Source organism: Rattus norvegicus, chromosome 17 (assembly GCF_021556685.1).
Source record: "Rattus norvegicus strain SHRSP/BbbUtx chromosome 17, alternate assembly SHRSP_T2T, whole genome shotgun sequence".
In the NCBI taxonomy this organism is placed as follows: domain Eukaryota; kingdom Metazoa; phylum Chordata; class Mammalia; order Rodentia; family Muridae; genus Rattus; species Rattus norvegicus.
The window spans coordinates 14,603,419-14,615,718 of NC_141550.1; the positions used below are offsets into that span (position 1 = coordinate 14,603,419).

General features: G+C 44.9%; 1 protein-coding gene and 1 long non-coding RNA gene across 2 annotated transcripts in view; one reads left to right on the forward strand and one right to left on the reverse strand.

The window, feature by feature from the left end:
• The window catches only part of LOC120097805 (uncharacterized), a 69,785-nt gene that overhangs the window by 37,530 nt on the left and 19,955 nt on the right, over positions 1-12,300 (reverse strand). The window lies entirely within an intron of this gene.
• Positions 928-6,276, forward strand: Spata31c2 (SPATA31 subfamily C member 2). The gene is made up of 4 exons (XM_087591665.1): positions 928-1,136; positions 2,314-2,365; positions 2,899-2,959; positions 3,210-6,276. The coding sequence occupies exons 1-4, from the start codon at positions 954-956 to the stop codon at positions 5,587-5,589; spliced, it is 2,676 nt and encodes an 891-aa protein (XP_087447791.1). The 5' UTR covers positions 928-953; the 3' UTR covers positions 5,590-6,276.

A 12,300-nucleotide genomic window follows, 5' to 3' on the forward strand; every position in this document is an offset into this window, starting at 1 on the left:
AACCCGATGGACTTGAGCAGATATCTTCCAGAAGACAAAGGTAAAGTGTAAATTTTGGGTTTCTTTGGAGACCCAGGTAGGTGATACTAATGTTTTGCTGGGGCAGACAGGGGAAAGAATGCTTTGCTACAGCGGACACATGAAAGAATGTTTGCCTGAAGCAGACACAGGAGACACATGAAAGGGAACATGATATTTAGAAGGAATATTGATAAGACCCCAGAGACAATGGGATCTCTGGCTTTGGTTCACCTTACTCTGCCTTCCTAGTCATTGCTGAAGAAAAGCTTATATTGGTCCACCTTACATTGCATTCCTAAGCTTCTCCTGGGGATTCGTCTGAGAAAATTCACCAAAGAACCCCAAGGATTCTTGCCGTCTCATTAGACTTGGGCCCAACAGGCCAGCCTCCCAGATTTTTCTGAATAGAACTGCCCCTGCTGATTCATGTGTGGTGTCTGTGAGTAGACAGCACTGAAGCTGCTAATTCATGTTTGGTGTTCACTAGGGAACTGAACCGGGTACAAGGAAGATTGAAATGTCCCAAAAGAACTATTTCCAATCAGCTCCCTGTCCCCCCATATCCTAATAACATTCCTCTTTCACTGGTGGGTGGAGGGTCAGAGGGGAGAGTGAAATATTATAAAAGTAGGTTGAGCAAAATATATGCCTACACCGAGAAATACTGGTGCTCAGAAAGAAGGAACAAAATATGGACAGAGGTCTATTTGTGCCTGATACAGCAACAGGATTAGGAAGAAGGGAAAGGGAAAAGACACAGCAGGTAACCCTGCCATGGAGGCTGGGGAGGGGCAGTGGCACCCTCTCCCCTGGCAGGAGCCCTTTGTGATGAGGAGACCACAGCTGTGTGATGTGTGGCCTGAGCCCCCTTGAAAAGTCACATGCATTACAGCGCAGGTCAGTGGCCTGTGAGCTGCACTGCGATTCAGAAGATGGAGAGCTTTCTCAATCTGATGAATAGCATTATTTACTCGTGGGTGAGCCCCAGCACCATAGACACAGCAATAGACATGAGCATTGCCATTCTGTGTGGAGCTGGGCTCTATTTCCTACTGACCCCCTTCCTGAAGAACCTTCCTCTGTCACCATGTGAAAGTGAAATGGACATCACAGAGGTGAGGAGAGCCTTGGTTCACATGGAATAGAAAAGCAGTCTGCTGTTCACGAATGCTCCTCTAACTTTTCATAGATACAGGTGTAGTGACAATTCTGGTATTAAAAAAACATGAATATGAAAATTTATTTTTTAAACTCTGGTGGGTGATAAGGGGTTGTTTCAGATTGTCCACAGTATCTGTATTGTCAAATGATCAAGCAGGAGCACAAATTTGTCAACGGCAGATAGTTTCATTTTTCTTGTGATTTTGGAATTCTGGGAACTTTTTGGAGGGTATATAAAAGCTAGATCCTTGAGAGGCATGGGAGGGTACTCGTTTATTGGGCATTGCTATACCTTTCTGGTGGTTGTGGTTTGCTAACTAGTTCTGCGAAAAGAAGAAGGAAGAAGTTTTCCTGGATATCCTGACGGTAAAGGTCAAATTTTCACCAAGGACATCATCCCCTGTAATCAGCAGAAAATAGTTGAAGAATAACATCTCACTATTTCCCCTCTATCATTTTTCTCCCCTATCTGGTGTTAGGGGATAGAATGGGTGGTAGGAAAAGGGTAGAGAAGGATGGAAGAAAGAAGAACTAAAACATTAGCAAAAATCTAGCTACAGACAGGAGAGGGGAAATCTCCAGAAAGAGTCTGAATGGGTTAGCAGGAAGGGCATAGGAGAGTGTGGCCCTGAGGTGTCTGCCTGAAGCTCTCACACCATTGGTAAGAGGATACAGAGAGGGCACTAAGTACAACTATGGCTACTTGGACAGACTGCACTTCTGAGTTGGTGAGGATGCAGGACAATCTGTCCTCTGCTCAGGCGCTTGGTTTCAATTGTGTTGAGCTGATGTGAAGCAGCTGGTGAGACCAAGGCCTCAGATCAGAACTTGAGTCTCCTCTTGTCTGAGGAAGCAGATATCACCTGAGACAGGGGCAGCTGCATAGTCTGAGGAACCCTGACTGAGGACATCCCTGGTAACTGTGGCATAGGAAGTCCCTTTTGCTGCCTTTCCAACAAGGCAATAAGGAGATGGATTTATGTACAGTGTTGAAGAGGCAAGGAGGGATGAGAGAGATCTCCCTGGGAAATTAAGATTTTGTGTACTGAAGGACTGAAGAGAGCAGGCAGCTTGGTAACGGGAGTGAGAAAGAAGAGACCCCAGCTAATTTGTGTGGTTTCTAAATGGCAGGATGTGAAGAGGAGGCAGAGACAGACCAGGAAGAAAATCGCTACTCTAAAAGGTAGGCTACTGTTTCTCAGGGTTGAGATATTAAATCTACCTGCCCCTGAGTGACCAGGGTCATGATGAGAGACATGCTCCCAAAGACATGATATGCAGCACGGAAGAGTGGCTGCAGGGAAGGAACATAGATTCAGAAAACACCCAGGTTTTGTGAGAGAAAGAAGCTGTGGTTGGCCTGGGATGGGTGCTGCACATGGGAATGTTGTTCAAGGCACTGGAGTGATTCTGTGCCCCTTATGGGGGAATCCCACTTCCACATGACAGCAGGGAGCTTCAGTTCTCTGAGCTGTAAGTCCCTTTCAGATAACTGAACCTGTGACCCTTGCCTTATTCTAAGAAAAATGACAGGAATGGAGGGGGGAAGGAAATTTTAATGGGCAGATAAACTCCATCCATTCCCCTTGCCCACACTCAGTGTTCTGTCCTTGCACTATGGGAGTTGAGCATTCCATTCTTAGCATGGGGAGTCATGAGAGACACCTCAGTCCTTGGTGTTCTCATTCCTCATATTTTTTACATGACCATCTCCAGGTTGCAGAGAAGATGAAAAGAATGTGGAAGAGACCAAGACTCCATCACAACCTATGAACATGTAAGAAATATTTGTCCTGTGGAATTTTTCATGCCAAAATGTGAGAGGAAGTTCTGGGCATCTTCATACTGAAGATGTTATGCAGAGTGGGATGGGAAGACAGGCCTCTTGGATATCACACTGAGAGACAGGACTTATGGAGGCAATGAGGCCCTATATGGCTATAGATGCCCTATTTACACAGAGTTGTGGACCTCTTGTTCTTCTGATTGTTGCTGATGCTTTTGCCTCCTTTCTTTTGCACTTGCAGCAAGCAACTTCCCCAGGAATCCACACGGCGTCCCTGGTGGAACCCTCTTCAGAAAATGGATCACCTTCCTCTCTTTCAGTTGTTGTCCTATCTCAAGTTCTTGGAGTATCTTATACACAAGGAATTTAGTCACATTTTCTGGGGCATATCCACTCTGTTCTCTGAGTCAGTCGTGGCTACTGCCCATGCCCTCAGAAACCCTTTCTTAGCACAACATAAAACCGTGAGGTTTCGTGATGCCTGTCTCCCTGGCCAAGCTCCTTCCCAGGTTCAAGGACCTTCAGAGTGTTCCAATGAACAGCCTTTGCCTGCACAACTTGTGACACCAAGCTTGTTAGCTGTAACAAAGGCCAAACTAATGCAAATCTTCCCAAGCTCTACACCAACCCAAACACCTCCTTGTTTCAAGAGGCAGGCCTTTAGAAAACCACATCCTACCAGTGATAAAGGGATACAGGTATCCCTATCAACGGAAAAACATGCCTGGCAACATGGACAGTATTGGAACTCCACCGAAGGTGATGATCTCCAAAAACATCAGGCAGCCTTGATGAAACCCACTCAAAATTTAACCCTACACAGTGAGGCTGTCAGGCCAGGCTCCATCCCTTGGGAGCATGGGCAGATGGCCCACAAAAATGAGGGGCCACAGAATGAAGGAAAGGAAACTAATGTGGGACAAGAACAAGGAACCCCCATCACATTCCTCCCATCCTGGAGGCTGGCCCAGCTTCAGGGAAATTTTCCAGCACACAGTTATTATTGCAAGAGCAGGGCTCAACTCTCCCAATCTGTCCAGTCCTCCATCCTCGAACACAAAAGGTACACGTGGACCAAAATGAAGGGGTCTGTGCCCGTGGAGGTCCCCTTAAGGGAGGTCATAGAAACGAGTGAAAAACATACCACCATCAAAAAGGGCATTGGTCTTGGGAGCAAGCACCTGCCTTGCGCTTCAAGCAGCACCCATAGAAAGGGGCTGAATCCTAGGATTCCCACACTAAGGTCAGACGAGCTGTCTGACATGAACGCTACTGATGATGATTCTCTGCATGACTCAAACACTGAAAGGAAGCTGGCATTAGATATCACAGAACTTCCAGTCAAACGTAGAAGGAAACCATATCTGCAGATCCTTGAGGCACTGGATTCCACCCCACCTGGGATTCCAGCCTCAAACCTTCCCCAGGTTGTATTTCCCTCCTCCCCCATCTGTGATTCCAAGGAGGAGTACTATTCCAAGGCTGCTATAATCCTGGAAAATTTGCATCACCAGGACCCAGGAGGGACAAGGGTAGAAAGTGCATCAGCTGCCAGGCTAGAGAGTGCTCTGTGTATGCACTCAGCTGCAGAGGTGCAGGAGAACCAAAGAGCCCCTCGACCTGATGCCAGTCATGGGCCCTCAAAAGCTCATCCAGATCCACTGAAGAGACACCTGAGTAGTCAGCAACCTGATTTCTGCCTCCAGGCTCAACCCCAGCAGAACCGGACCATCCAAGGAAGTGAAACAGGCAGTCTCCAACAAAATACAAGCACAAAAATTGACAAGTATCTACCATGGAAGGGGTTTCAGTATGTGGACTCATCTCAACCCTGCTGTCGTGTGATAGTGCTTGGTCAGGATGAAACCGGCCCACCCTCAGCAGCCAAACCAAGCAACAGAGTGGAGGTGAAAGAAGAGCCATCTGCATGGACAGTGAGTCTGGGATCCAGTGAGAGTCCCAATGGCCAATCCACCAGTATCAGTCGCAGGGACTTTGAGTCTTCACAGCCCAACAAACATCCTGGTCATCTGCAAACACCTACCCTACAGCACTCGAAGGACTCAGTCCAAAAACCACAATCATGCAGTGTAACAATCGACTTGAAATCAAAGGAGCAGGCACAACCCTGGCCTGTGAGAAACGATCCAGATGTCCCCAGTACAGTACACTCTGCCAAGGGCAGCTTGCCTTCCCAGCACTCAATGCCCAGCTTTCAAAATACATGCCAAAACCCAATAACTACCCTGGCTTTAAGTGACGTCTTAATGAGGAGACATGAGAGGGTAGAAACTGGAAAGATATGTGTCCCAAAGGAAAATATAGAAGCGAAAGATTTCAAGGGGTTCCATGCCCATGAAGAGAAGGAGATTACTATAAGATCTACAGCCATAAGCCAGGGAGAAAGGCTCGGGAGGGTAAATCCTTCCATCCCAAGCTCCACCCAGATCAGGGATACAACCAAGACTTGGATTCCAGGGGAAGGGGAAGGGATTTCGAAGAGCTCTTGGAATAACATCACAAGGAATGCTTCAAAATATCGAACCTCCAGCACAAAATACATCGGGCAGGGGGATTCCTTAGAGAATGTTTTCCCCACATTCAAATACAGGAGGTTGTAACAAAACACAAGGTCCTCTACAATACAGTAACTCAAATACAATCACTTGTGAATGCTCTCGTCCGGATCATGGAAAACACTGAAGGGTACCGATCAAAGGTACTAGGGTGTAAAGTGGAATCCCTGACATCCCAGCTGGATGACCCATCCCATATTCCTGTGGGTCTGCATGAAACAATCCATAGCAGAGCAATAAACAGATTGAGCTGGGGCCATGTCAGCCCTGAGATCATTAACTACCCCTTTACATATACAGGGATTGAAGCCCAGAGAGCCTATGACCCAGGTAAAAGTACAACAAAGGTTGGAATGGGCTGCTGGCCACAAAGCAGCCTCGATGGGCAGAACCATTCCTTCGGATACAGAGAAATCGGAGACAAACAACAGTCAGGCATTGTCCATAAACCCTCTGACATTCATCATAAACCCTCTGACACTCATCAATATACAAAGAAAGGAATGGGCTGTGCCTGCTTTCTGATTCCCAGAGAGAACTGTCCAGTCAATCACACGGGAACTGATTGGTCCTCACATTCAGTTGCTGCCCACCAAGCCTCTGACACCAGGTACACCTGACCAGGACAGGGCAAGGAGCAGGTAGCTCTGGCCATCCTTTTTCTAGATGTCCCATCTGCCCATCCATTGTGTCCCCCATGCTTCCTGGTAATAAACTTGGTTTTGTTCCTGGGTTTTCTTTTCAGAGTTCTTCCTCTTGCACTCAATGCTCCTTTCCAGACAGGAGCTGCTTCCTTGTAAACATCCTGCCTTTCACCACAGTGGTTTCTGTTTTACATTGATGGAGCAGGGGAAGGTCAGCATTTTTTCTATCTCAGTGCAGTTCATGGAGAGACAAGACAGCTGGGAAGGCACAGTACATCATTTTATAGTTATTATTAAGCATCTGTCATTGCAAAGACAACAAAACACTACATTTTTTCAGGATGAGCTAGCCCCGTGAAGACCCCACCCAGGTCTATGTCCCAATGTGTTCCCTTCATTTTCCCACCTTGATGTTTGTGTCACTGTACACAGGATGTACAGAGACAGCAACCACAAACATTTCATCCTTGCTCTCCCTGCATTCCCAGGAGTCCTTACTCACCTTGATGTAGGCCGAGCCCATATCAGTACTTATTACAGCCTGTTCAATAGGTCAGTAACTGTCCACAGTCTGCCTTCCTCTGTGACTAGAGCCAGAGCCAGAATAGAACGTGCAGTCTGTGACCATAGGTGGTTACTGAAGGCCATGTCACACAGTCCTGCTCAGTAACACAGGAAAGACTGGAGAGAAACCAGAGACATCCCAGTCAGTCCCCTCAGTGCCCTCCCTGGAGACCTGGAATCATTCTGCCCAGGCCATCGCCTTGCTGACATGTGGACATTCAGGACATATGATGCTGCACCAGTACCAACCTGGGGTAGACAATGTCTGTCAGTTGTAGATTGTTTCCTGCTAGAAGATTTCTATGCAGATAATTTGGAAACTGACATTTGTACTTCAAATTGCTTCTGGATCTATCAAGACCCAAGACCCTATCTGCATTCATTGTCTAGCAGAGTTCAATCTCCCCTCTCTCCTCCCCCATAATGGTCTTCAATTCTGCATCCCTCCTACAAACCCTGAATGAAACAATCCATTTTCGTCCCCCACTGTTTCACCAGATCTCATCTCTATTACTTCTTTTGCACTTCCTTCATATATTGGTTTATACACAACACACCCAGAGCAAGCCTATCAGCCAGGTGCTGTAATATGCCTAGGATCACAGGTGAGGAGGACACAACATCTGTCACAACACCCGGAGTAACGGGGTCTCCTTGGAACTAGGGATGCAGGAACTTTGCCCAGCCATCCATGGGGGGGTCCCTTATGGTCTGAACTTGTGTCCTGAGCAGACCTTGAGCACTGGTCCCACTCCCATTCCCACAACACCCAAAGGAATCCCATCACACAGTGCTCTAACGCACCCAGGATCTCAAGATCACAGGACTACAGGTGCACTAACAGACCCAGGAACACAGAATCACAGGACCACAGAGAAAGCTGAACTCCCAGGAAATTGGACACATTCAGGAGCACTGGAGTTCTCACAAACTAAAAGTCACAGTTGAGGCCACAACTTCTTCTCCAACACCCAGGATAACTGGGACCCACATAGAAACCAGGGAAACACAAACTCCCACCCACCCAGAGGCATGGATTCCTTCCAGCTTTTATTTGTGCTCAGAGCAAACTCAGGGCTCTGGCCTAACCCCACCCTGCAACACCAGAGAAAGCTTGACTCACAGGATCTCTGACCAAAAAGGACCTCAGGAGCTTGGTCACACCAGGACCACACTTGAGTATCTCAGAGGCAGCTTGATTCCCAGGAGCTCTGACACTCAAGATCACAGGATCACAGGGTCAAAGAATCAGAAAGACTCTTGGACTCTGAGTTCTCACACAGGCAGGATCACAAAAAGGACATGCTCCAGACAGAGACAGCTATGGCATACACTAGAGACAACCAAATGGCAAGAGGCAAGCACTAGAACATAAGCAACAGAAAACAAGGCTACTTGGAATCATCAGGATCTAGTTCTCCCACTACAGCAAGTCCTGGATATTCCCATCACAGCTGAAAAGCAAGATTCAAAGTTAAAATTATATCTCATGATGATGAAAGAGGGCTTTAAGAAGGACATGAATAATTTCCTTAAAGACATACAGGAGAACACAACCAAACAGGTAGAGGAATTGAACAAAACCATCTAAAAGTAGAAATAGAAACAAAGAAATCACAAAGGGAGATAAACCTGGAGATAGAAAACCTAGGAAGATCTATAATGGTACCCAATGCCCTCCCTCTCCTGATGGGTCTGAAGACAGTGACAGTTTGCTCATAGCAATAAAATAAATAAGTCTTAAAAAATTGGTTTCATCTTCTCAGACTTCAATTTAGAGCAGTGATTCTTTCCACCAGTGTCCTTTATTGGTGGATTCCTTGCCTCATCCATTCCAGCACACCATTCCAGCACATTATTATGCATAGAAACTTACCTAATGTGTAGGCTGAATCCTCTTGTGGCCACCAGTAGTCAAATTATGTAGGAAAAGTGGGAAAATAATTTCAAGTATCTTAAGGATTGTGCAAGTTGGGAAATGGTAACTCATTTCTTTTCTGTTTGGTTGAAAATCCAGTAGCTCAACAAAAGCATACAAATGAATACATGGTATTTGGAATATTATCCTCTTAAGTATTACTTGAACATATTGTGCATTGACTAAATTTTGTGTCTAGAATATTATTATACCTAGACATTTTGGACCTGACTGATAGAAGAAAATCAAATACTTACTCCCCTTTCTTCACATAAATAGTAAATGGTTTAATAACCTATTATGCCATGATGAAGGGCAAAGTTCTCCACCATAAAATAAAAATGGTATTTGTATGTTTCCAAGTTTGTTATCATACTAAATACCTTTCATTTTGTCTTAAAAATTTATTCTTTTAGGAAGTGTAATTATAATATTTTTCAAACATTTCACAAAGGTTTAAATCACAAAATATATTTACTCATCTTTCAAAAAAAAAAAAGAAAACCTAGGAAAGAGATCAGGAATCATAGACGCAAGCATCACCAACAGAATACAAGAGATAGAAGAGAAGAGAAAATCTCAGGAGCAGAAGATACCACAGAAAACATTGACACAACAAAGAAAATGCAACATAAAAAAGTTCCAAGGGGAGTCCCACACCCGCGGATCCCAGCCCACAGCACCTCTCTGCTCCCAGACACCGTGGGAGAGAGACCTTACCACCTGGTCAGGTGGGCACTCCTGAGGCTGCAGAGCGGAAGAGACCACCAACAATGCCCACCACTGCCCACATCCCTGGCCCAAGAGGAAACTGTATAAGGCCTCTGGGTTCCCGTGGGGGAGGGCCCAGGAGCGGCAGGACCCCTGCGCCTGAGACACCTCCGGAACCTGAAGGAACAGACCGGATAAACAGTTCTCTGCAGCCAAATCCTGTGGGAGAAAGAGCTAAACCTTCAGAGACGCAGACACGCCTGGGAAACCAGAAGAGACTGCACTCTGCACACACTACTGATTCCAGAGGAAAACACCAAACGCCATCTGGAACCCTGGTGCACTGAAGCTCCCGGAAACGGCGGCACAGATCTTCCTGGTTGCTGCTGCCGCAGAAAGCTCGTGGGCAGCACCCCGAGAGCGAACTTGAGCCTCGGGACCACAGGTAAGACCAACTTCTCTGCTGCAAGTGAACTGCCTGGTGAACTCAAGACACAGACCCACAGGAACAGCTGAAGACCTGTAGAGAAGAAAAACTACACGCCCGAAAGCAGAACACTCTGTCCCCATAACAGGCTGAAAGAAAACAGGAAAACAGGTCTACAGCACTTCTGACACAAAGGCTTATAGGGCAGTCTAGCCACTGTCAGAAATAGCAGAACAAAGTAACACTAGAGATAATCTGATGGTGAGAGGCAAGCGCAGGAACCCAAGCAACAGAAACCAAGACTACATGGCACCATCGGAGCCCAATTCTCCCATCAAAACAAACATGGAATATCCAAACACACCAGAAAAGCAAGATCTAGTTTCAAAATCATATTTGATCATGATGCTGGAGGACTTCAAGAAAGACGTGAAGAACTCCCTTAGAGAAACACAGGAAAACATTAATAAACAAGTAGAAGCCTACAGAAAGGAATCGCAAAAATGCCTGAAAGAATTCCAGGAAAACATAAATAAACAAGTAGAAGCCCATAGAGACACAAAAATCCCTGAAAGAATTCCAGGAAAACACAATCAGTTGAAGGAATTAAAAATGGAAATAGAAGCAAACAAGAAAGAACACATGGAAACAACCCTGGATATAGAAAAACCAAAAGAAGAGACAAGGAGCTGTAGATACAAGCTTCACCAACAGAATACAAGAGATGGAAGAGAGAATCTCAGGAGCAGAAGACTCCATAGAAATCATTGACTCAACTGTCAAAGATAATGTAAAGTGGAAAAAGCTACTGGTCCAAAACATACAGGAAATCCAGGACTCAATGAGAAGATCAAACCTAAGGATAATAGGTATAGAAGAGAGTGAAGACTCCCAGCTCAAAGGACCAGTAAATATCTTCAACAAACTCATAGAAGAAAACTTCCCTAACCTAAAAAAAGAGATACCCATAGGCATACAAGAAGCCTACAGAACTCCAAATAGATTGGACCAGAAAAGAAACTACTCCCGTCACATAATAGTCAAAACACCAAACGCACAAAATAAAGAAAGAATATTAAAAGCAGTAAGGGAAAAAGGTCAAGTAACATATAAAGGCAGACCTATCAGAATCACACCAGACTTCTTGCCAGAAACTAGGAAGGCCAGAAGATCCTGGACAGATGTCATACAGACCCTAAGAGAACACAAATGCCAGCCCAGGTTACTGTATCCTGCAAAACTCTCAATTAACATAGATGGAGAAACCAACATATTCCATGACAAAACCAAATTGACACAATATCTTTCTACAAATCCAGCACTACAAAGGATAATAAATGGTAAAGCCCAACATAAGGAGGCAAGCTATACCCTAGAAGAAGCAAGAAACTAATCGTCTTGGCAACAAAACAAAGAGAAGAAAAGCACACAAACATAACCTCACATCCAAATATGAATATAACAGGAAGCAATAATCACTATTCCTTAATATCTCTCAACATCAATGGCCTCAACTCCCCAATAAAAAAGACATAGATTAACAAACTGGATATGCAATGAGGACCCTGCATTCTGGTGCCTACAGGAAACACACCTCAGAGACAAAGACAGACACTACCTCAGAGTGAAAGGCTGGAAAACAACTTTCCAAGCAAATGGTCAGAAGAAGCAAGCTGGAGTAGCCATTCTAATATCAAATAAAATCAATTTTCAACTAAAAGTCATCAAAAAAGATAAGGAAGGACACTTCATATTCATCAAAGGAAAAGTTCACCAAGATGAACTCTCAATCCTAAATATCTATGCCCCAAATACAAGGGCACCTACATACCTAAAAGAAACCTTACTAAAGCTCAAAACACACATTGCACCTCACACAATAATAGTAGGAGATTTCAACACCCCACTCTCATCAATGGACAGATCATGGACACAGAAATTAAACAGAGACGTAGACAGACTAAGAGAAGTCATGAGCCAAATGGACGTAACAGATATTTATAGAACATTCTATCCTAAAGCAAAAGGATATACCTTCTTCTCAGCTCCTCATGGTACTTTCTCCAAAATTGACCATATAATTGCTCAAAAAACGGGCCTCAACAGGTACAGAAAGATAGAAATAATCCCATGCGTGCTATCGGACCACCACGGCCTAAAACTGGTCTTCAATAAAAATAAGGGAAGAATGCCCACATATACATGGAAATTGAACAATGCTCTACTCAATGATAACCTGGTCAAGGAAGAAATAAAGAAAGAAATTTAAAACTTTTTAGAATTTAATGAAAATGAAGGTACAACATACCCAAACTTATGGGACACAATGAAAGCTGTGCTGAGAGGAAAACTCATAGCGCTGAGTGCCTGCAGAAACAAACAGGAAAGAGCATATGTCAGCAGCTTGACAGCACACCTAAAAGCTCTAGAACAAAAAGAAGCAAATACACCCAGGAGGAGTAGAAGGCTGGAAATAATCAAACTCAGAGCTG

Coding starts and splice junctions, on each gene's coding strand:
- Spata31c2 (XM_087591665.1), top strand. CDS start 954: ATGGAGAGCTTTCTCAATCTGATGAATAGCATTATTTACTCGTGGGTG. Junction 2,366..2,898: donor GAAAATCGCTACTCTAAAAG/GTAGGCTACTGT, acceptor GACCATCTCCAG/GTTGCAGAGAAGATGAAAAG. Junction 2,960..3,209: donor CCATCACAACCTATGAACAT/GTAAGAAATATT, acceptor TTGCACTTGCAG/CAAGCAACTTCCCCAGGAAT.